The 23,190-nt window shown below is 47.0% G+C and overlaps 9 protein-coding genes across 9 annotated transcripts; 5 read left to right on the top strand and 4 right to left on the bottom strand.

Moving 5' to 3' along the window:
- Positions 1–834: 834 nt before the first annotated feature.
- On the top strand, positions 835–2,018 carry J7337_013017 (uncharacterized protein; the record flags this gene model as incomplete). The annotated part of the gene is made up of 3 exons (XM_044830513.1): positions 835–965; positions 1,028–1,275; positions 1,330–2,018. 3 exons carry the CDS (start codon positions 835–837, stop codon positions 2,016–2,018), a joined length of 1,068 nt encoding a protein of 355 aa, XP_044675429.1.
- A 231-nt stretch (positions 2,019–2,249) lies between these two features.
- J7337_013016 (uncharacterized protein) lies at positions 2,250–3,323 on the bottom strand (the record flags this gene model as incomplete). Its single annotated transcript, XM_044830512.1, has 2 exons — positions 2,250–2,598; positions 2,848–3,323. The coding sequence occupies 2 exons, from the start codon at positions 3,321–3,323 to the stop codon at positions 2,250–2,252; spliced, it is 825 nt and encodes a 274-aa protein (XP_044675428.1).
- Positions 3,324–4,187: 864 nt separating this feature from the next.
- On the bottom strand, positions 4,188–4,541 carry J7337_013015 (uncharacterized protein; the record flags this gene model as incomplete). The annotated part of the gene is made up of 2 exons (XM_044830511.1): positions 4,188–4,315; positions 4,361–4,541. The coding sequence occupies 2 exons, from the start codon at positions 4,539–4,541 to the stop codon at positions 4,188–4,190; spliced, it is 309 nt and encodes a 102-aa protein (XP_044675427.1).
- A 1,693-nt stretch (positions 4,542–6,234) lies between these two features.
- On the top strand, positions 6,235–6,889 carry J7337_013014 (uncharacterized protein; the record flags this gene model as incomplete). The annotated part of the gene is made up of 3 exons (XM_044830510.1): positions 6,235–6,368; positions 6,399–6,621; positions 6,767–6,889. 3 exons carry the CDS (start codon positions 6,235–6,237, stop codon positions 6,887–6,889), a joined length of 480 nt encoding a protein of 159 aa, XP_044675426.1.
- Positions 6,890–7,090: 201 nt separating this feature from the next.
- On the bottom strand, positions 7,091–8,138 carry J7337_013013 (uncharacterized protein; the record flags this gene model as incomplete). The annotated part of the gene is made up of 3 exons (XM_044830509.1): positions 7,091–7,120; positions 7,280–7,567; positions 7,632–8,138. 3 exons carry the CDS (start codon positions 8,136–8,138, stop codon positions 7,091–7,093), a joined length of 825 nt encoding a protein of 274 aa, XP_044675425.1.
- A 2,913-nt stretch (positions 8,139–11,051) lies between these two features.
- Positions 11,052–12,117, top strand: J7337_013012 (uncharacterized protein; the record flags this gene model as incomplete). Its single annotated transcript, XM_044830508.1, has 2 exons — positions 11,052–11,529; positions 11,582–12,117. The coding sequence occupies 2 exons, from the start codon at positions 11,052–11,054 to the stop codon at positions 12,115–12,117; spliced, it is 1,014 nt and encodes a 337-aa protein (XP_044675424.1).
- A 109-nt stretch (positions 12,118–12,226) lies between these two features.
- On the bottom strand, positions 12,227–14,134 carry J7337_013011 (uncharacterized protein; the record flags this gene model as incomplete). Its single annotated transcript, XM_044830507.1, has 6 exons — positions 12,227–12,357; positions 12,415–12,492; positions 12,558–12,638; positions 12,686–13,116; positions 13,172–13,941; positions 13,988–14,134. 6 exons carry the CDS (start codon positions 14,132–14,134, stop codon positions 12,227–12,229), a joined length of 1,638 nt encoding a protein of 545 aa, XP_044675423.1.
- A 3,392-nt stretch (positions 14,135–17,526) lies between these two features.
- J7337_013010 (uncharacterized protein) lies at positions 17,527–19,424 on the top strand (the record flags this gene model as incomplete). The annotated part of the gene is made up of 4 exons (XM_044830506.1): positions 17,527–18,369; positions 18,643–18,786; positions 18,977–19,060; positions 19,110–19,424. The coding sequence occupies 4 exons, from the start codon at positions 17,527–17,529 to the stop codon at positions 19,422–19,424; spliced, it is 1,386 nt and encodes a 461-aa protein (XP_044675422.1).
- Positions 19,425–20,544: 1,120 nt separating this feature from the next.
- On the top strand, positions 20,545–21,761 carry J7337_013009 (uncharacterized protein; the record flags this gene model as incomplete). Its single annotated transcript, XM_044830505.1, has 3 exons — positions 20,545–20,915; positions 20,970–21,618; positions 21,663–21,761. 3 exons carry the CDS (start codon positions 20,545–20,547, stop codon positions 21,759–21,761), a joined length of 1,119 nt encoding a protein of 372 aa, XP_044675421.1.
- Between the last annotated feature and the right edge of the window lie 1,429 nt (positions 21,762–23,190).

Below are 23,190 nucleotides of genomic sequence, written 5' to 3'. Positions count from 1 at the left end.
CCAAGACCTCGTCTATCTTCTGAGGAGCCAATCGTATCTCTGCGTCGTCAAGTCCCGAGATCTGTGGAGGTCTTTCTGTCAAAGAGCCAATAGTCTGCTGGGGAATGTGTTTTGGGGGAGAGACGTCGCAGGTGGTGTTTCAGGTGAGAGGGCTGAGCACACGGCCAAGAAGAGGACAAAACGGTTATGGTGAAGATTCAAAACTGTTTGGCTATAGCTAAGCTAAATATTATTTCTATTTATTGAAAAGTGCTGCATGTGATGGCGGCCGAAGGGTTGTGGAATGGGAATGACCCTTGTTGGGTTTGTTCCCGGCCGAAACCATGGAAGGCACTAACACGAGGAAGTGAATGTGGGGTCTAATCATGACTCGAGTGAATTTACGGAATAGCCTCGGAGGATTCGGGAAGCAATTCACCCTAGAGTTCCTCCGAAGCCAATTTTAATATCTCGTGATGTTTAATTACTGCGATAAGAGAGATACTTAGGCAGCGAATAGATAAATACTAGTAATACCAAACGCTTAAGAGTTTTAATATAATCCAAATCTGACCGAGATCTCACAAGAAACCCTACTGTCACGAATGATGTCAACAATGAATTCTGTAGCTAGCTCCCAGCTTCAACTCCGATGCGGACTTGTTCTCAAGAACAGGCTTGTGAAGACTGCGATGTCTGAGAAGAGTGCTCAGGGCTTACTTCCTTCCTCCAATCACAAAAAGTTGTATAAGCGATGGGCAGAAGGCGGATGGGCAGCTCTAATCACAGGTACAGCAGAGTAAGGAGCTTCCTTATTTGCGATTAGCTTTGCTCTGACAATGCATAGGCAACATCATGGTTTCAGACAAATACCTTGGCAGCAATGAAGACGTCGCAGTCACCGGGGCCGCATCAAACTTGCTGAAGAGTTGGTCAGATTGGACGGCCGTTACCAAGAACCAGAACTGTCATATGATCGCTCAATTGTAAGCTCCGCACCCGGAGGGAAGGCCGAGACACGTCGCGACTAATTGCTGCATTATGCTAGAAACCATCCAGGACGGCAATCTGCAATTGGAGCTGGAAAGAGAAGCATCTTCTCAAAGACAATCGATCCAAGTGCTATTCCCATCAACCTTGGAGACAACATCGTTGCCAAGCTAATCCGCATGTTGGTGTTTGGGACTCCGAGAGCCATGACACGGTATGACATCGACGTTGTCATCGCGCAGTTCACTCAAGCTGCGCAACTGGCTTACCAAGCTGGCTTTCAAGGTGTTGAAGTTCATGCAGCACGTGAGTCACAGCATATGAACGAAGCTTGTATTATTTACTGACTCGTTCTCATAGACGGGTTTCTGCTCTCTCAGTTCATGTCGCCTAATAGCAACCAGCGCGATGATGATTTCGGAGGTTCAACAGACAAGCGTGTCGAACTAGTACTTCGAATTATCCGATCCATCCGAAGAGAAGTCCCTAAGACATTCTGCGTTGGTGTAAAGATCAATTCCGCAGACTTCAAAGATGAAGAGGGTATGACTCAAATGCTACGACATATCGAGTTGATTCAACAGGAGGAAATTGACTACATCAATCTCAGTGGTGGGTCCTTCGAAGACCCGCAGATGATGAGTACCAATTCGTCCCTGCAGCCAAAATCTACCAGGTCTCGTTCAAGTATTCGTGAGGGATTTTTCCTCCGTACGAGTGAAGAGATTCGTCGCAAATTTCCCGATCTTACGCTCCTTTTGACAGGTGGGTTCAGAAGCCGAAACGGTATTGCTGGAGCTCTTGATAGCAGCGCCTGTGATCTCATTGGACTTGGGAGACCAGCTGTGAAATATCCAGAGTTGCCGAACAAGATCATGTTTAATGAGGATATAAGCGACGACGAGGCTAGATTTGATGTGGAGTCTGCTCCCGGTGGAGGATGGTTGGCTTCAAAGGTCCGCTCTGTTGGAGCAGGCGCTGAAACTGTAGGTTCATACCCTCTCATTAAGCGATTATGTTTTGTCGCTCAATATGCAATTTCTGACTAAAGCTATCTAGAAATATTGGGTGATGGTTATGAAAAACCTGTGATGCACATATTCCTCTTAGTAGGAATGACACACTAACTTGTCCCGATGTACTGTTTCCCATCCTGGACTGCGGCATGTTCTCCGAGTTCGATACCGTTCTGATTAATGCTTATATAATATCATATAAAGAGAGTGAGCCCTATGACTTGCTCAGATGCCAATTCCTGGCGGGAGTGTAGAGTGCTTTTCTTAACGACCAAAAGTGAAAAGCCCTTCAGGAAGTCTGTCTGGGACACCAGTAAATGAGAATGTGAAATCGTCCACTGAAGCGTTCTCAATAGTACTTCTACTAGAGGGTCGAGTCGAACTCCATTTATCCTGTTCCTCGTCGGTTTCACATAAATCACCGGTATCATCTTGATGAGGTGGCAGTGATTTGAGGGCCAAGAATCGCATGTGGCCGACTAGGTGATCAATCATGGATGGTTGCGGCTTTTCTTCACCGCAAAGTGGACAAGCCTTGAACAGCGGACCGGCCTTGCAGCCGTTTTGATCAGCCAGAATGCCGAGTTGATCGTCAGTAAACATGCCCGGATGGCTATGTTTCATATGATCAAGGTAATGGTCTCTGGTGTCAGCCACAAATTCGCCATGCCGCTTCGATGCGCAGCGCCATCGTAAGGTATGCTGTGCCATGTGATTTGTCCACGTATTGCTGTCAGCGTACAGATGACCAGATGTTTGACAAGCCTCGAATAAACAGACGTAGGGTTCAAGGTCGTTCTTGACATGATATCATTGTTGATTAGTATGGCCAAGTTGCGGTTCACGAGCCTACCATACTTACTTCCATTTCAATTCGTCAACGACCTCACGGATTGGTAGCACATGAAAGCAGTAAGGACATGTGACCTCGCTCACTACCTTGAGGCAATCGTCCCAAGCCCTAGCCAACGCGAAGTCCCGTACAGATCCAGCATCAATAATAGCCCGAACATCTCTGGGGAGTATAGTAGTCATGTCGACACCTTCATAGTAACTGTCGATAGTAGATAGTCTTTGCTTGTGCCTGTCTTCAATATCCTGCTTCGCCTTGATGTACCTTCGCATAAAAGCGCCACTTGGAGCAGGAGGAAATATAAGTTCATCCTCATCGCTCAGCGGGACTGTTTTAGACTCTGAGACTACTGATGGAGCGGCAGCCTTCTTATAACCCTCCGGTGAAAAGGTCGTCGCAGTCTCGGCGGAATGCATGGCACTATGCGACGGGGCTGCGATGATCCTTCTCTTCGCAGGTCTTTCGGCATCGCCCAGCGTTGTCATGACTTCTGATTCAGGGCGTAACATACCCGGGACAGATGCTTTCTGAGGAAGATGTATCGGGTTTTTGTCATAGCGATCTTTACGATAAAGTAGTCTCTTGCGGCGAAGGACCATTGAGCTTGCAAGGCGCTGGCGGATCTCTTCGCTGGCAACGTGATACCTGTCGTTAATATAATTCAAGAAGACAGATTGGATGAAGGGTCCCGCATCATTGCCCTCTTCAACTTCTATCTTGTACCTTTCGGCAGCTCGACTATTTTGCGTATCTTTACTAGCACAGCGTATCGTGTTTGTAATTTTGTGGAGTAAGGTGATTTCGCTCGACACTGCGTCTGAAGTCTGGACAAAGTCTTGGATGACCTCTTCGATGGATTTACTCTTTTGATTTTTGATCATTGAATCGAGGATCTGCGAACCTATTTGCCTATGAGACGCGGATGTTAGCTGTCCAAAGCCGAAATCGGGCGAGTTGATCCTCGACCCGGATCACCGATAATTTCGGCCAAGCAGCGTTAGGCTTAGGGTTCAGCACGAGGGTTATTACAGGGGTTGTTCCTGGCTCCAACGCGGAAACTGCTGGACTGAGGGACGGCATGCATCTCTTGGAAGCATCGAGACCTTCTAATTTCGTTGAAACTTTGAACGAGATATATCAAGTTAAGGTGCAAGATGGTAATATTAGCCAGACTATTCAATTCTTGCCTAGAAGATCAGAAAGGGCATTAGCTTGGCGGGTACAGGACAGTGCATCTTAACCCCAAAGCATTCCAAGACAATAATTCTGTCGAGGACAATATGGCCACAGTCCAAATAGCACGCTATCCGATTTGGAAGTGACGCAGCCGTCCAACCTCCAGAAGCATATCATTCTGCTGTACTCATGATCAACTCGGCAATCTGCTCGCCCGTCAGATCATCAAAGTCCGCCCTCCAAATCCCACGAGCGGCTAGGGCTTTGTTGGTCCAATCTGCGCAAATCTTCTCTTGCTCTTCTGGATCATCTTGTGTTCCGAGAAAGACCAGCCTGCGACATGCACGCCGATAAGCGGAGGCGGATGTCTTTGGGATACCGAATTTTGATGTGAACTGCTCGACTATCCCGTTCGGCGTGGCATATTTAAGTTCGCGATAATCGCTGAAACCGGCCTGCATGAGGAGAGAGGCTGTTTTGGGTGTGATAGTCAGCTTCTGTTGCAGGAGTGCCTGAGCTGTTGTCATCTTGCTGTCGTGAATGCTGGGTCGAGCGCTTTGTGAGATGGGTCCAGAGAAGGGAACTATGACGCAGATGGGGTCAAAGGTAATAACTGTGGAGTAGGCTGATACGGTCACGTATCAAGGGTCTAGAGAGCGTGTCCGGAGCGACAATTTAGGTTTCAGGATGCTCAAAGATTGTGATTGCAAGTGAGGAAATATTCACGGTCAGATATTGTCTCGTGTTTCGACTTTTGATAAGCAGGCTCACGCTAAAAAACGCCACGGTTTAATCGTGAATTTAGCTTAGTAATAAGTAGGGAGGTAGCTGGTAAAACTACTCTCTATTGGATTTTATAGCAGAATGGCATATATAGAATGCTCAGTCAATCATAAGTCAGACCGGCTACTCTGCTAAGATCATGCGATCTCAGACAGGTAAAACGCAGGCATTTACTAGACTCATCCAACAGCAAGGCATGCAAGCAGTAAATAACAATAGTTAGAGATTATTAGATTTAATACTATTCTAGGTATTTTTAAAGAGTTTATATATTTCTTTTAAGTAATAGTATAAACCCGCAGAACTAAATAAGTAGTTTAATAAAGAGAATACAATAGAAATTGTAAATGTTAAAATAAGTATAACCTATTTATAGAAGAGTTAGCAACAAGACTTAGATCACTATAATATCAGAGTTCTTACCGCGCTCCAATTCTTTTGAGCTCTAAGTGCCCTGTCAATATCCCAATATGCAATTATACACAGACCACCGGCAAACATGTACAGACTCCCGTTGAGTCGCATGACTGGTATCTGCCAAAGGTACGCCTGCGATGTTACCTGTTCCTGGTACCTCCGGCTTGCCTGAACCGCTGCAGTCGAGTTGATGGCTTCAGCACAGGCTGTTTTGCCAATAAGGAGACCCCGAACCATCTCTTGACTGTTCGGATAGCAGCTTATTCGATGCAGAGCCAGAAGCAACTGGGATCCCGCGGCAATTGAAGCTAACGAAAAAATCATGGCACTGTACCATACCGCTTTGGTTAGTAGGATGCATGTTGATTCGCTGTTGGCTGCCTCAAAGTGCGGCCAACTGAAGGAGCCGGCGATCAAGCTGCAGACGACTGAGCTCTATGACACCAACGTGATTAGATCAGAAGATAGTTGTAAAGTCGTGGAGATGGCGAAACTTACAGTGACGATTATCAAATTGAGTTGCCATGTCATGTTTTCCTTCCATGTGGCTGTAAGGGCATCGCGGAGCTGTGGATCCGGCTCGTTAAGGAATGCCTGCACAGGTTCGCTTGTAAATTCCCAGGCTGAGGCATGGAAAGGGAGGAGTTGCTTGAAGGTTCGCATAATGTGTGATTGCTGCATTCTGGAGAATGTTTTCTCGTAACCTCAACGCTATTAATTCAGATACGCACGCAACCACCCTTCGTTCCATTATTCATGGCCAATATTAGCTTTAAATAATTCGCAACAGCTGAGCTTACCGCTGAACCGCGAGCCAAGTTTGACTAAAATTAGACACCAACAGCTGAGCTGCGCCCTGCATTGTTGTCTCTCACTGATTGGTCCACACAACCGAGAAAACAGGATCATGCGAACGCCACGGCGGTAATCTTCCCTGGTATTTCACCCGTCTGCCTATTCATACTCGACCAGCTCATCCTTCGCATATCCAGATCTTGATGGTTTTTGTCCTTTTTTAAGATGTTTACTCCACGCGCCAACTTCACAGGCGAGAGAGAGAAAAACCCTAACGATCTCATTGAATCCATTCTTTCCAAACACGATGCCGATCTGTACAAAGAAGAACAGACCGGAAAATCTGTCTTTATTATCAAGTAGGGGAAGACCCCACGCTCAGGTATCAGCTTTCATTTTGCTCTCCTTCTTGTCGACGATAGCGAAGATTCGTACCCAACAGCTGGGACCATTGGTACAACCTTTAGTTGGGGATCATTCGAAGATAACCAGCTTATTAAGACCGGAGGATCTACAAAGTTGAAGGCTTATAATTTTCGACGTGAGATGGAGTACGGCAACACGTACGAGTGGGTTGGGCGAACAAAGGCGCCGCCTGAGTACATCGAGTTAGTGAGTACGTTGGCTGAATAAATAACCCTAAAATCCTCAGCACGAGCTTTTAGTCTAATCCCTTACCCTTGAAAAAAAAACAGTGAATGATTTCGGCGACTACTATAACTTAGTTACCAACAATTGTCGCATAGTCACAGTCAAGGTCGCCAAGTTCATCACGAACAACCAGTGGAGGGAAGAACGAAAGAACAGGAATGCTCTCAATATTCTCAAAGGCTTGGGACAAATTTCATCGCTTGGTCGAGCAGCTGGTGCGGGAATTTGATAAAAAGTTAGGTTTAGCAACTTTCTTTATCGCAGCTACTGCAACAATAACGTGATAGTCTTCCTGTAATGAAGCTGATCTTAAAGAGGGCCTTGGATTCCAGGTGGCTTGGCCTGGTAGTCTTCGCGACAACTCCATTGTTGAACACGCTTAGGCAGATAATATATATATAGTGCGAGATAGGCTGTCTATCTCAATCGTTCACACCACACACTCAGCAGACAAGGAAAACTGTATCTATTGTTTATATAATGACTTAATCATGGTTGCTTTTATCTACTGATCTTTTAACGGCAAATCCGATACAAGATGTAATTTGAAGGACATAAAAAGGATAAACTCCTAGCAATCACGTCAGCAGTCAGTCATGGCGAGGAAAGATTTACATACTATTAGCCATACAGGGAAGAATGTCACCATGAAGCGCAATATGCGGGCTCGATGGCCTCCCCATATCTCTCGCTTGTAGTTCTTGCCAAGGATCTGGCGTACGACGATATGTGCATATTCGTCCGCAGGCATGCCATTCTTGTTTCCTCCGTTTTTAACAGACTCAACGGTGCTTTTGATAGGTCGATATAGTGAGTTTTTAGAGATGAGAACACCGTCTCGGAGGATGTTACTGCGGACATAACCAGTCACCACCTCAAGGACTTCGATGGACAAGGGTCTCAGCTCCTAGAGTCTATTATTAGCTCTGTACTTCAGGCATTTACTTGTAGATAGATCCATTTCAGCTTACCACGCGAAGAGTCTTTGTATACTGACTGAGGGCCGCCTTGGAAGCGTTGTACACTGACTGACATACAACAGGAACGTCACGGGTGACGCTTCCAATTTGAACAATGCGCGGCCGAGGAGCCTTTCGCAAAAGCGGGATGAAGAGCTGACACATCTGCATGACAGCTACTACATTGACTGAGAATAACTTCGTGACTTGGTTGACGTCAATATCAGTAGCCGGAGTTGCGTAGTGCATCCCCGCATTATTGATGAGAATGTCTAGACGGCCTTCGGTGTATTTGGTGACCGAGTCTCTGAGCCTTTCGATACTCGTGGACTCGCCAAGCTCTAGAGGAAGCGCAATGATGTTTGCATGCTGTCTTGTGAGGTTGTCGAGAGACTCAACGCGCCTGGCTGTGGCGAATACTGTGAAGTTATTCTTGGCGAGGGCAATAGCAAGCTGCTCGCCGATGCCACTGTTGCAGCCAGTGACGAGGGCAAAAGGAGGTTCGTATGAGGCAGTCATAGTAAGATTACCACGGGTGCATGAGAAAGCGTGATCATGTTGTTCACTATCTTATGCGCCATGGAGAACTGGGGCTCAAGAGGTGAAGTTGCGACGCGGTTGAGACTTTGCCGCGGATACCTGGAGCGAGTTTCATTAAAACCGAGGCTCAAATATTGCATGAATCACAAGGCACGGAATCACGGTCAAGTAGGACTCTCCGATTGACTTATCTCTTGGGGTCGGACAAGCCCGACGCCCGACTCCTGCTCTAACGGTGGATCCTCCGACGCTAACTTTACTAGCTGCGCCACCCTGATTTTAGGGCTGTATCAGACCACGTCGGGGAAGTAAAGATAGTGCCTTGCTTCTCCCTTGGTTGCGTGATGGCCACATACCCTGTTCAGCTAAGATTGTCTTGTAGCTATCTCCTATTAGTATTTTCTCTGCTGCAGATGGATAGTGCAGGTGCCTGATAGGGGGCGGGGGCACGGGACATCATACTCAGTGCAGGTACTAGTGATATTTGTTTCTGCATGAAACCCGGCTCGCAGCACAACGATACAATATATAAGACACTTGTAAGACACGGAATCCAAAATGCCTGGAGTCTGGAATTGTGGCAACCTGTATAATAAGCCACAAATATGTACAGACAGCTAAGGGCGAATAATATATATATAGTGACGAAAAGGAAATTTCGGGCTTCCCGGGCCTAGAGCCTTATGAATATATAACTTAAATACTGATATATTAATCCTTAAATATTATATATAGGATTACATCCTTAGAATAGAATTATTTTTAAACATGTCATGTACTACACTTTATACTAAGCTGAGCAAAGAAAGATAAGATATAAATAATTTCACATAAACCTAAGACTAAAGAACACCAAGCACAGCTGAAAGACTAAAGCGATTGCCACGAAAGTGTAGGGTGGCTAAGACAAGGCGTCCAATCCATAACCTCCTGTGCCGTGTTTCAGATATTAGCCACTTTGATCCACTGACCAGACTTCAGGACAAGCTGTAGATAGTCCAACCTCGAAACCTTGCGGTTCGAGACCACAAGAGCCAAGATTCTAGATCTCGATTGCAAAAGCTGAGGTATTGGGCCAAAATCTCAGTGATTATTGACAGTTGTCAGACTTCGAAACCCATGTAGTATAGAGGCAGCCTCTCGATGCAAAGATAAATAGACTACAGCCTCGTTCCGGCAAAAGAATAACGAGCTTTCACATCCCCAAATCAGGCTAATACTTGAATCTTCATCAAAGACATTTCTTTCTCATATCATTGAGTTATTCAATACTTGCCATTCGTCAATACGTCGCATACTAGCGCATGAACCCACGAGAGATCAGCGTTTTTTTGCACCTTCACTGATCAGAGATCTCGATCGCTTGCATGATGCCGCAGACGTCCATATGCAGCACTGCGACCCTCCTGGATGCCGCCCGATGGAGGGGATCGTACCGCTGTCCATTCTGCGAGCAGAGGAGCAGCCACACAGCAGAGTCATCCGTCACATCATCCAACCATCCTTCGTCGCCAACGTCTACTCGTCATTCAGCAGACTCTCAAGCTGTAACACGCAGTAGCTCTCCTTATTCACAGGCCTCTCTTTCTGGGTTCTCGGGCAAAACTCTCCGGCCTCCCTCTCGCTTACAAGACCGGCAATACCTTGCCACGCATGACATCAACCCTTCGCCTCTCAAGACACATTGCACAGGGGTTGCTAGTGAGGTGCTCTTACGGAGCGAGTTTGCTGTCTATGACCCTCGCGACGTGAAATACCGTAGCTATGCAGATTCACATGACTGTCCTTCTGTGGAGCCTTCAATACCTATACCACCATCCAAGTCGCGGTGGTCGTATTCTACCTCTGACAGCCAGAGTACATATACTACACCACTAGACGACAGTCCTGAGACATGCACCTTGAACTCGGACTCTGCGGATGATAGTCAAAGTACCTTTGATATGGAAATATCTCGGGTATCATGCAGCATGACAGAGTCCACTACTACCCTTGTTGAAATTGTCAAGACAGATGAGCCTCCTTCTCTTTATAAATATACTTGTGCAGATGCAAACGAATCATCTTATGAGAAATTAAATAAGAGATATGGTATGATATTTTCAGATATGGAAATCGGCAGTCTATATACATTGGCACTCTTATAAGCATTATACTTATTATAAATACAATACTTCAAGAAATGAGTCTTAAAAAATCCCATGCTAATTATTAAAACTGTAAGCACAGGATATTAAGATTGTTGGTCTGAAAAGTCTCTGTGATTTAACCTTATATTCTACAGATAAATAGGGGCCATGAGTATGAGCAGAGGAGGCTATCTGTTCCGCTACAAGGGCGATACCAGCCACAAGTAGCCAATGTCTTCTCAAAGCGGCATCACTACTAGATTTATAACCTAGCTATTTTTAGCTTCGGAACAGTCTTTTGTATATACTTTATCCTCGGCCAGACCGTAGGATCTTACTCTTGCAGGACTCCTGCCCTGGTTTTAGTAATGAAACACAGTGTTACAGCAGAATCCAATTCTCTGATTGAATTTTTTGTCATTGCGAGCTGGGGCTGGCTTATTCTCGTCGGATGATGGTAGATCCTCCGATGTTCACATACGTTCCTCCGAAGTCAGCAAGAGTTTAAGTGGGTCACGGAGGGACTCTAACTTGGAGAGGCGCCCAGGTTATCGCCGCTGTTAATTGCTGCCCCAGGTTCTAGCCAGAAGGGAACTTACCCCAACAGGCTCTATAAGGCTCTATAAAATCCATCGAAGGATAAACACCATAATCTATAACATACGGGTGAAAGCTAGTCTCTCGGCATTCTACTATGTCGCTGGCACTAAAAATCGCATTAACTGTTCTTACCAAACTGCCCAGGTGCTTACGAGAAGCCATCATGCCTGACATGCGAATCCCCACCATCACCAACGACCCCTCCAAGGTGCAGCTGTCCCGGATCGCTCACGTCTACTTTGAACACCCAGACCTAGAGACGTTCGACAACTTTGCAATCGACTTTGGTTTTGTCAAAGAAGCTCAGATTGGAGATACCATTTACTACCGCGGTTATGGCATAGACCCGTTCATTTATGTCGCGACCAAGAGTAAGGATGGGAAGCAGAGATTCCTCGGGCCAGCTTTTGTGGCTGCTTCTGAGGAGGAATTTGACAAGGCAGCTGCTCTTGAGGGCGCTGAGCGAGTCTCTCTTGATCATGCGCCGGGTGGGGGCAAGATGATCAAGTTCAGTCGACAGGATAACACTTTCTTCCATGTTGTGTATGGCCAGGAAGAGAGAAAGATTGGCTCGGAGGAACCGACTGCAACACATGAGCAGCAAGGACCGTACAACAAGCCATTCACAAAGCCTAGACGAGGTGAGCGATATATGCTTACTGCCTTCTAGTTTCACATGCTGACTATTTCTAGGAAAATATCAACGCTATCACCCTGGGCCAGCTCTGGTCCACAAGCTTGGCCATTTCGGCTACGTCGTTCCGGACTTTGACAATGAGCTCGCATGGTACACTGGCAACTTCAACTTCGTCCCTTCAGACATCCTGTACCATTGGGACTTCTCCAATATAGATGTGCTCACATTCATGCACCTGGACCTTGGCGATGAGTATTCTGATCATCACAGTTTCTTCATGCAGCGAGCTGAGCCCCACGTCAAGAGGATATTCTGCCATCATACTTCATTCGAAGTGGCAGACTTTGATACTCAGCTTCTTGGACACGAGTATCTGGCTAGCAAAGGCTGGAAGAGTGTCTGGGGCGTTGGGCGACATGTTCTGGGCAGTCAGATCTTTGATTACTGGGCTGATCCTAGTGGCTTCAAGATTGAACACTATGCTGATGGGGATGTCGTCAATCGAGCCACAGGGACCAGCAGAGACGTCGTTGGACCATTCTCGGTTTGGGGTCCCGAAGTTCCCAAAGATTTTGGAGAGAGGGGCGCATGAACAGATCCAATTTAGCGACACTGGGGACTAGTTTCTATCATCTTGGATATTGGTACTATCAAATTACATTTATGGGAAGTAGCTATGTATTAAAAATGTGAATGTCGATTTATTTGTGCTGTTGATCAGCTTCCTCCTGCTGCTTCTCCTCCCGAATTGATCGAAACTCATCACTGAGCTCAATCTCTGAAGTCGGTATGACCTTAGACCTGAGCCGGATCTTGAATATTGCGTAAAGCACTGGAGCGATCTTGTTAGCCTATTGCTTCGCTGCAATAGTGGAGATTTCAGACGTACTAGCAAAGATGGCGATGTTGATGTAACATGTGATGAATCCTTGGGCAGTGAAGTGGCCCTTCACGAAAACGTCAAACCCTGAGATATAATTAACCAAAACATTCGCATTTAAGAAACGGACTTGAGGGAGAGATATGAAGTACCACAAAACAGGATGACTAAGGAAACCACGAGCAACGTCGCCCAAGCCACGTATGGCTGGAAGGGACTCTTGTAGGGGAGATCTAAATGCGTTAGATAAGCTATTGCGAAAACCTTGCTATCAACATACCTTCTCTACTGTAACCTTGTTTCTTGAGACCCGCGAAGAAACGGAGATACGTCACTTGGATAACCACCCAGCCGATGAGGCCAGCAACAGTCGTGATGTTCACAAACCACGAGAATACCACGGAGGTGTTGTTCACAACTGTCAAATACACGAGAGGAGACAATAGGCAGCTCATACCAACTGCATAGTGAGGGGTGCCGAATCGGTTGCAACGTTGGAAGAACTGAGGAGCGTGACCGTCGCAGCTGAGACCGAAGAGCGTTCGAGATGCGATGAAAATGCAAGCAGATCCGCTGCTTATGGCTGAGGTACATACGACGGCGTTGATGATCGAGGGGACGACTGACACGCCTGATCGTTGGAAGGCGATGACGAACGGGGACTGCGAAGCGGTTCCAGTAGAGACGCCGAGAGCTGGGTCATTGTATGGTCTGACGGATTCTTGTTAGTCACTGTTAGTATGAGAATTCCACAGGAAGTACTCACACAATAAGACCAACGATGAAAATACTGCAGAAGTAAAAGAAGAATATTCTGTAAAAGGTCTTCTTTGTCGCGGCCGGGATGAGCTTTCTAGGATTCTTTGTCTCCGAACCTGAAATGGCCACGACTTGGATATTACCGTAGCTGAAAGCAGCAGGGAGCATTGCTTTCCAGAACGCGAGAAACCGCCCAGCTGAGCCTTCTTTGATGTAAGTGTTGAAGGCTCCTGGATGGATCCAGTACCGAAAGCCAAGCCGTTCGTGATTCGGTGCTCCACCGAGGTCAATGACAAGCCCACCAATGATCAGACCAATAATAAGCATGATTTTGAGGGATGCAAAGACGACTTCGGACTCTCCGTAGAGTTTGGCTCCGCAAAGATTGGCGACGATGATGAAGACGAGGAAGATGGTGATCCAGACGCCTGGATTGACTGATGTGTTCCAGAACTGAACGAGCGTGGCTGCGGCGCTGATCTCGGCGGGCATGTTGATTGCCATGGTGTACCCTACTCCAGTCAGAACATGGCCATAAATCGCCTGAGAGGAGTGTGACTTACAGAAGTTCCAGCCAGTGGCAGCACCGAGTGCAGGTTCAACAAACTTGGTCGCATGACGGACGAAACCGCCAGTCGATGGCATAAATGCTGTGATTTCTCCCGTGGTATACGCAACACCTGCTGTGACGAAACCCATGAGTGTATAGGCTAGCAGAGCTCCAACTGGACCTGCTGTCGCGATGACTTGGCCAGAGCTGAGGAAGAGTCCCGTTCCCTGCCAGTGTCAATTCTGTTAGAGGTAAAGCACTAACGAAACTTACAATCATGCCAGCGACAGCAATCATGTTGATGTGTCGGGACCCTAATTCACGCTTCAGGCCGCTGGACGGGATGACCTCCGTGTTCCCGCTGCCCATCTCAACGTCTGCTGGCATATCGCTACAGACAATCTTTTCGTCCTTGTCCATTGTCTACGGAGTTCAAAAGATAGACTTCAAAACAGGTAATTGGTATGGAAATGAGATCAGAGAATTCCAACTGATCTCATGCACAGAAGAGAATAATTATATTCTCATGAGTTGCAGTGACTCAAGTCATGTTATCTGAGTCGGCCGATCTTCTCCATTATTTATGATGGAGACCGACTCCAGTGGCTTATCGCAATGCATGGCTCGTTTATCATGAGGGGAAACAAGGGTTTAGCTTGAGTCGCCGGTGCATGTTTAGAACGCCGGTGCAAAGACGCGGGGAAATTCGCCGGTTCTGCAATAAACAGCGACGCCTCAGAGCCTAGACCATTCCAGAGCTGAACTATAATGTGGCCATGTGTCGATGCCACCGAATGTCATCTTGTACATTTCTCTCTAGTTCATTTTCTTATCAGCCATGGCTTCCACTACCAATTCTGCTCATGATGACTCCTTTGAGCTATTTGACTTGAGAGTCGAGGTCGTTTGTCCGCCTGGCAAGATCATGTGTGGAGCCAAAGAAGGCGACTACTTCACATTAAAGGGCGAGATGCTTTTCCTACCACCAGACCAGGGTATCAGCATCTACAGCCTTGGTAAGATAAAAATTACCAGATAAGAACCTGGGCCATACTGATAGTAACTAGCATCCGTTCTTCCGCTTCTACCGGCTAAGCAGAGAGTAACTTCTCCCAACGACTGGATGACCACGGATGCACTTATCGCTTGCCCTGATCCCAATTGTCCTTCTCAACTAAAGATAATGAAGGAAGGGATTCGGAAGTTCAGCCATGCTGAGACGACTGTTGTTCCTTTGACTAGAAATTCGGGGGCCTGAAGCATGATCGAACGGGTTGCCGTTAGATGTATAATATTCATTAATCTGTTTGCTAGAAGAATGATACATCTTGAGGGTTCATTCCGAACATCTCTGCCCACATATCATCACATTCAAAAGGGAAGTCCAGGTTTTCCTGAGCTAAGAATGATATATCTAGGGCTCCTAGATCCGGGGGACGTCGGGAGGATGAGCTACCTTCAGAGTCTGCACCAGACCCTTCGTTTATATCAAGCTCGTCTACCATCTGTGATACAGGCTCTGCGTTTCCTGTGGGTCCACCCTCCTGGAATATTTTGTGTCTCGTCTGGTTCTCTAAAAGCTTCGCCGCGACCTTTTGTAGAAATGATGCTTGCAGGGTGCAACTAGAGCTTATGCATCCAGATTGATTGGAGAAGACTTGGGCGGCCTGCTGAATAGCTTCTATACAGGTTGACTCGAGCTGCCCAGATATGAAGTCGGAAAATACAAGAGTGATCTACAATAAACAAGTGTCAGCACCGTCCAGTCACGTAAAGAAGTGGACCAACCTTGACGAGAAATGCAGCACTATAGGCTGTCATGACATGTATGGAGTCTTGGGCAAAGCAAACATGCTCTGAAAAGCGTGATATCAGCTGCAGCATGTTGAGAGCACTGCTATATGCCACCCAGACGGTGTCAATATGATGGTTGATATTCAATTTGTCGGAGACAAGAATCCCATGCAGGGGTAGAGTATGAAGCTGAAGACGGAGATGAGTGCCGTAGAAGCGGATTAGAAACTCATGGCAGGATTGTTCAGTCTGAGCTTTGATCTTTTCAGTCCACTTCTTCTCCCATCTCTCGATGCGGCCGTCTAATAGGCTGACAAGTGGCGCACTCTCACTGTGCGACAAGGACCGTTGCCGTGACTTGGTGACCAGGAGGGGAAATGCGGAAGAGGTAACAAGTCTCAGCGTAGTGAAAGCTCCTAGAAGTTGATCGTTATCAATTGTTAAAGGGTCGTTGCACCAGTCTTCTATCGATTCGATAAACTCGCTGCATTCTATCATCCATGGTCGTCCGGTCTGTAGACTGATACTTTATTAAGGTTAGGAACTAAACGGCCCGACTTCCACGAACACGTTGACGAAGGATAGAGGGATCGTACCTCCGATCATAAACGAAGAGAACATACCACGTTCTCTCAATATTCCGTCGTTCTCGCCTTTGATCTTCAGACTCTGCCATGACTGCTACAGGGCGGGAATAGGCTAGCTTATGCCATCCTAAGTCCATGCATATGCGGATTGCGTACCCAACAGAGGTCCATACCCTTGTGTCTTGCGGCTCCTTCCAATAGGTAAGAATGAGGATTGCCTGCACGATTTCGACTGATTTACTGCCTCTCCGGAAGACGTTGGAAAAGAGGTCCTGGGCATGGTCATACAACTTGATGTAGAGGACATGATTGAAGGCTTTTGCTGCCATGGCTAGCATGGAGCTCAGGAGGAATGCAGACTTTGAACGGACGTAAGGAAAGGTATGGAGATGGGGATCAAGCTGGCTGATGTATGGATTTAGAACCGTTATGAAGCTGTTGGGATGTCAGTATGTACAAACTCATGGGGCTGGATGATTCCGTTCACCTGTCAAACAGAGACTTCGCCAAAGATGGAGTGATCAGCCCAAGTTCAATCGGATCCTCAAGTGACTCATCCCGGCTTCGCTGTCGCGGCACAGGTTCTTGATCCGCATTGAGAATATTGCCAAGAGAAAACCTCCCCTCCAGAGCCTCGTGATTGAGCAACCCCGATGGCTGTAGATTATTTGCATCGTCTTCAGTTTCTGAGATATGAGCTCCTGCTGCGGCTGGACTCTCCAAACTTGGGATCGACTGTGGCGAGATAGTAGGTGCTTTCTTGGTTTTCACGATTCTAGATTTTATATCAGCAAAGTCACAGGGTAACTGAGTTTAATTGCGTACTTTGTGCCCGGTTTACGACCTCGACGATGCTCCCTGAAAATGCAATCAAGGGCTTTTCGGGTACAACGTTCACATTTGGACGTGTCCTGTCCCATAGGACGGCACTTCATCTTGACTCTTCGACATTGTATACACGCATTAACACTCTGGAGAGACGGAATTGGCATGTTGCAGATGGGCTGATGCGTCCTTCGTTCAAAGCTCTGCACCTGGCTCAGAATGACCCTGGTTGAAGAGTCATCACCAAGCTTGTCTGTCCAATCAATCGCAGTTCTCACCAAATCCGGGGTAGCTAGCGTAGTGGATATTTCCGATAAGACAGACAATGCTGATTGGCTTGGAAGCTGATAAGCAGTCCCACTAGTTATCACGCCGGCTATGTCGGCATTCTAAGCCGTATCTAAAACGCCGGTGCCGCTTTCTTGAAAGCCGACGATGGCCTTGAACACCGGTGCCTTGTTTCTACTTCATCGTATTCAAGTACTCATATCAAGCTTTATCAAGACTAGTAGTTTCGTTATCTTTGACCTTACGAGTCACACAGATACTCTACTTTATCCGTTCATCACTCTTCGAGCCCTTACCACTTTTATTCAAACAACTACGATGGCGGTCTCTCGCAATGGCAGCAGTAATACCGCTCACGTCAATATGATGACGGACAGCGTTATCGCGAACCTACCACCTGATGGTCTGAGAGTTATCATCCGCTCACTACTGGCATCTCACCCTAATATCACTACCAGCTTTGAAGATGCAACGCGACAATACCTTGCCCAGGCCCAGACCAAGTCGTCAAAGTCCCAGTTTGCCAGTCTTGATATTGGGGGATTGGAAAAAGCCCAGAAGATAGCTCGCTGTATGCTTGGGTCTGGGCAAGCTTTCGATGGTGTTTCTATTCTCGACAAATTGGTTGTTCGCGGTATTCAGATCGCTCTTGGCTCACCAGAAACAGAGAAACAGAGGGTCGAGTCACTCCTGGCTTCTTTGGATGGCGATTTGGTCCAAGCAATGACGGCGGTGACAAAGAAGCTTGCTGTGAGCTCGGGGGCACGAGAGCTGTCTTCGAGAGAACAGGGCATCATTCAAGGACTGTTCGAGTCTCTTGCTCAGTGTCAAGAGATGCTGAAAGACACAGGCATAGAATTTCCTTATGAAAGGGGGACGCTCACGACGGCAAAGATCTTGGGCGTTGCTTTGCCGGACTCGCAAGAAACAAGATTGAACAAGGTGCCTTCGAATATTGCACGGCCTCAGCCCGCTAATGAAACCTTCCAACTCGGTGATAGAACACTGCCTCGCATTTTCTCAGGCCTATGGCAGATGTCGAGTCCAGCTTGGGGCTCTGCACAAATGTCTGAAATCATCAAGGGATTTTCGACGCATGTTCAAACTGGATTTACTGCGTTTGATATGGCAGACCACTATGGTGACGCTGAAGTTCTCTACGTAAGTACTCGATACTAAGAGAGTTTTCGCCACTGACCAACACTGCTTTAGGGCCGTTTTCGGTCGACCTATCCCTATAAGGATGACATGTTTACTGCAACGAAGTACTGCGTGTTTCATCCGATGACTGTTTCCCGAGAAGCGGTGCAAGCTAACGTCAGCGAGAGGTGTAGCAGACTACAGCAAGAGGTGATAGATCTGCTTCAGTTTCATTGGCAACTTGTAAGTCATGATGCTTGTTCGTCGTGTGATAACATACTAACAAATGAACAGTGGGATAATCCCCAGTATATCGACGCGCTACAATATTTGGCAGAAGATAAACGAGTGGCCCGAATTGGTCTGTGTAACTTTGATACAGAACATCTTGAGCGAGTCGTCGAAAGCGGTGTCAAGATATATACGAACCAGGTCCAGGTTGGTATTTCAGCAATCACCGGTGGAGTCGTTACTGACTAGATGCAGTTCTCATTAATTGACTTGAGGCCGACTTTCAAGATGGCAGATGCGTGCTCGAGACATGACATTAAGCTACTAACATATGGAACTCTGGTGAGCCTCCTCTGATATAATCGCCGTGCAACCACTAACAAATCATTTTTTCTAGTGCGGTGGATTCATCGCAGACAAGTGGCTCAATCAACCAGAACCTGATGTCTACGATATCAGCATTACTCCCAGCCAGAGAAAGGTAAGAAAAGAGCCATATGTGTTGATCAAAGCTAAATGTAAGTGTATAGTACTACGGAATGATATGCAGCTGGGGCGGCTGGGATCTCTTCCAAGAGCTACTTAGCGTCCTACGCACCATCGCGACAAAGCACAAAGTGAACATCTCCAACATAGCTACGCGCTGGGTCCTAGACTTTCCTTATGTCGGTGCAGTCATTATTGGCGCAAGGATCGGTATGAGTGAGCATACGAGCGATAATGCTACTACTCTGGGCTGGAGGTTGGATGATCAAGATCGCCGGCTGATTGAAGAGGTTTTGGAGCGGAGTAACAGAGCCGAGATGTTTGAGACCATGGGCGATTGCGGTAATGAATACCGATGAGAAACGCGTCTGTAAGTGGAGATATCAGTTCAGCAGTGGTTCCGTGTTACCAAAACGGGATGGGAGGGCATATGTAACGTCTGATTGATGAGCCATCCACCTCGTGCGTGCATGCCGCCTAGTCGAGACTGGCAAGCTGAACTCATACAATACAGTCCCTGTGTGAAGCGGGGTTGCTTCGGTCAATCTTCATAGATATTCCGTACCTTCAATGCACCTGCCTTGGCAATGGTTCTCAAATATGCTCTAATCTGTTGATATATACCTTAATGCATGTAGCGAGTACATTCGTGTCTCTTTGCGAATAAAAGCTCGTGAATATGGATAGATGAGGAGACTTGGCACGTAATACAACGACAACACCGGAGTTTTTTCCGCTAAGAAACGAACCCAGTTAAAGATCTTCATCCCACCACAAATCAGCCCTCATCTGTAGGTCACTAGCGTCCCAATCAACATCTCCTCTAGATCGTCTCGTGATTAATAACCACACACACGGCTAGCGAGCTTAGCCCATGGAAAGTAAATTGTTGCAGAAGATTGCGGTAGGTATAATAACGTGCTATAGACTAGCGACCATGATGTATTACTATGAATGAGAACATTTTCGCTGGCTACCCTAAAGAAACCCATTACGTCATAACATCAGTTCATACAAGATTCCCTTGACAACAACCAATATTGAACACTGAATCATCTTAATGCTGGAAGCATATCATACCCTCTTATGCATAAGGATTTATTCCCGGCTGATTTGCCAGTATCTTATTGGTACGATGGCACGTTGCAATCCGCTGCATATTGGTTCCCCTCATTGGTGACCTCACAAAGCATATAGAAACAGGACTTTCTGAAACTCCAGTTGATCACAAGTGCATAGTCACATAAGCCTCTCGGGCGACCAACAGCATGACGCTCTGGCCATTGTCACCTGCCTTGTTGGTGTTGCATTCTTGCTGCTGCTATATTAGCATCAAGGCCGGTCATGATGGACCTGGTCGATTAATAGCAATTGAAGGCCACCCAAGCAGAACCGTTCTAGGCAATAATTCAATTGGAAATATGAAATATGGTTACAATGTCTGAGAATTTTTGGCCCGCTATGCGGACCCTCGCCATCATGCTCATCGGAGCCGAATACGGCCTTTCCTATCTGACAGAGATGGCAGACACCATGATCGCAAAGGGCGTCGAACCGGATCTTGGATATCAAGACGCTGTTCTCTATCTCGGATTCGAAAAGGCTTATGAACTTTCTGGCGACCAGAAGTATCTGGACTGGTACATCGGCCAGATCGACGGTCCCGTTGTTCAAGAGGATGGCACCATCAAAGGTCTCAACACATCGCGGTATATCCTTGATGAGTACCGAATGGGGCACAACTACCTATATCTTTACAATCAAACCGGAGAGACGAAATATGAGACGGCCGCCAATACGGTCAGACACATGCTGGACTCTTATCCTCGGACTCCTTCCGGGGGCTTCTGGTAAGAGAGACATGTCAAACTACTGTCGCGTGACAACTACTCAACGCTTCACAGGCACCAGCAATTCTTTCGCAATCAAATGTGGCTAGATGGTATCTATATGGCTGATTCATTCTATGCCAGATGGACGCATCTCTATGACGCAGATAATGAGACAGCCTGGGACGATATACTTCTACAGTACGAACTCATACACGAGAACACCATCAATGAGACAACAGGCCTTCACGTGCACGGATGGGTCGAAGGAACAGCATCATGGGCAGATCCAGAAACTGGCCGAGCGCCCAATGTATGGGGACGTGCTCTTGGCTGGTACTTCATGTCCCTCGTCGAAGTCCTGCAGTACTTCCCCACGTCACATCCGGGGTATGACCAGCTACTCGGGTACCTTGGATCAGTCGCAAAGGGCCTCAAAGACTCCCGCGATCCAGATCTTGGCAGCTGGTGGCAAGTCATGAATGAACCTTACCCCGGACGCGAAGGCAACTTTATGGAGAGCAGCGGCTCCTCCATGTTTACGTGGGGTTTACTGAAAGCTGTTGATTTGGGATATCTCGACTCAGATGGCTTTCTCGAAACTGCTAAGTATGCGTTCACAAGCTTGATTGACAACTTTGTTACCGAAGGCGACGATGGATCATTGGTGCTAAACAGCACGGTCGCTGAATGTGGTTTGACTAGTTCAAATGTCACGTTTGAAGTGAGTACGTCGTTCATGGCGATGAGACATACTGACAGCAATAGTACTACGTCAGCAGACCGAAGCTGGAGAATGGGCAGAATGGCGTAGGGCCGTTTATGCTTGCTTCTTTTGAATGGGAGTCATGGGCAAAGGACGCATGAGTATTCCAGATCACAACAGGACGATTGGATGGCAATCGGAACTCAATTATGCAAGTTTTGCTCATTTTTCACGAGGCTGGTAGCTGCATAATCTGGTGTCTGTTGGAAAGGGAACTATCTGTCGTTTTCCTTGTTCTTCTTGCCTCATTCCTCTACTATTTACTCCATCGCTTTAGCGACAAGCTTGTAGTTTCAATTATTTTGCCACGCTCGTTACCTTCTCATTTGCGCATCTCGGCTCTGGTGTCGGAGAACGAGTCTCCGAATCGGGCTACGTCTTTGCCAAGGGCAGGATGAAGCCAAGAAAACAAGTGCCGGATGTTTGTAATTCAGCTGATGCCAATGCGAAAAATGTCGTTTTTAACCACTGTAAGTGCCCTATAATTATGGCGGGCATGCACTGTGAGAGCTAGTGACTACGCGAGCTGCGCAATCAGAGTTCTGTCTAGATTGATCAGACTATAAGAAACATCTAATCGATATCAAGAAAAAAGATGTCTTTTCTTTCGGAGATATGCAAGCCGGTACATATAACAGGATCTCAGAATTACCTCCGAAATATGCCAAATTTCTTGGTATACAATGTAATTGATATAAATCTCCCGCGGGATTGGCTGGGCACGGCAAACAGTCGGATCCGGAGTAAGACCGGGGAAGGCCTGATCCCGCGGGTACAAGAGAGCCCCATACGCCAAGGTCTTGAACAAGCTTAAGTATAACCTTTTCCCACCTCAAATCAACACCTTGGCTTGGCCCTGACATGATGGTGGAGTATTGCCCAGGCGGGAATAATCCACTATAGTGGGTAGTCATGCCCGGAGCATCACTGTACAGGTCGCAGCAATGGACTCTCCGCCCTTGGCACGGGAAGACTCGGGCGTTTACTGCGTTCTTGGAGTAACATGCCCAGGCTGGACGGGAGAGACGGGAGCTTTCCCCCTCTTTGAGATGAGAGTTGCTGCGTAATTGGGGAATATGATGAGTGTATTGCGATTCAGTCAGCTTGGCGAGTGGCTAGCTAGAGCGCAAAAAAAACATACGAGAGGATTGTGACTCCGTTCTCCTTAGACGAATTGATGAAAGCGTAGAATAAAAATAACACGCGAGATTTGTTATGGGCATTTTGGAAAGACTAAAGTGATCGAGGCTGGTCTATTGACCTAAGGGCCGGCAATACGGCGCTGAGAAAAGAGCCTCATTTTCAGCCTCTTCAACAACCGCCATTGCATCATAGATCTCTGCGTAAAAGTTAACTCTAAAACAACAACTCTAAAGAGACATGAATTGCAAGTAACCTGATCACCATTTGACACCGCCGATCTTCTGGCAATTCATCTGGGGTCCGATCCAGTCTGTGTGTTTTTGCGCACGCGAGACCGTTTTTTTTTGCCCCAGAACCCTTTTTCTTCTCCAGTTTTTAAAACCCAAC

The sequence above is a fragment of the Fusarium musae genome, chromosome 10 (genome assembly GCF_019915245.1).
Source record: "Fusarium musae strain F31 chromosome 10, whole genome shotgun sequence".
NCBI classification, from domain to species: domain Eukaryota; kingdom Fungi; phylum Ascomycota; class Sordariomycetes; order Hypocreales; family Nectriaceae; genus Fusarium; species Fusarium musae.
Note: the sequence above shows the minus strand (reverse complement) of the source record. Positions and strands in the feature narration are given on the sequence as shown.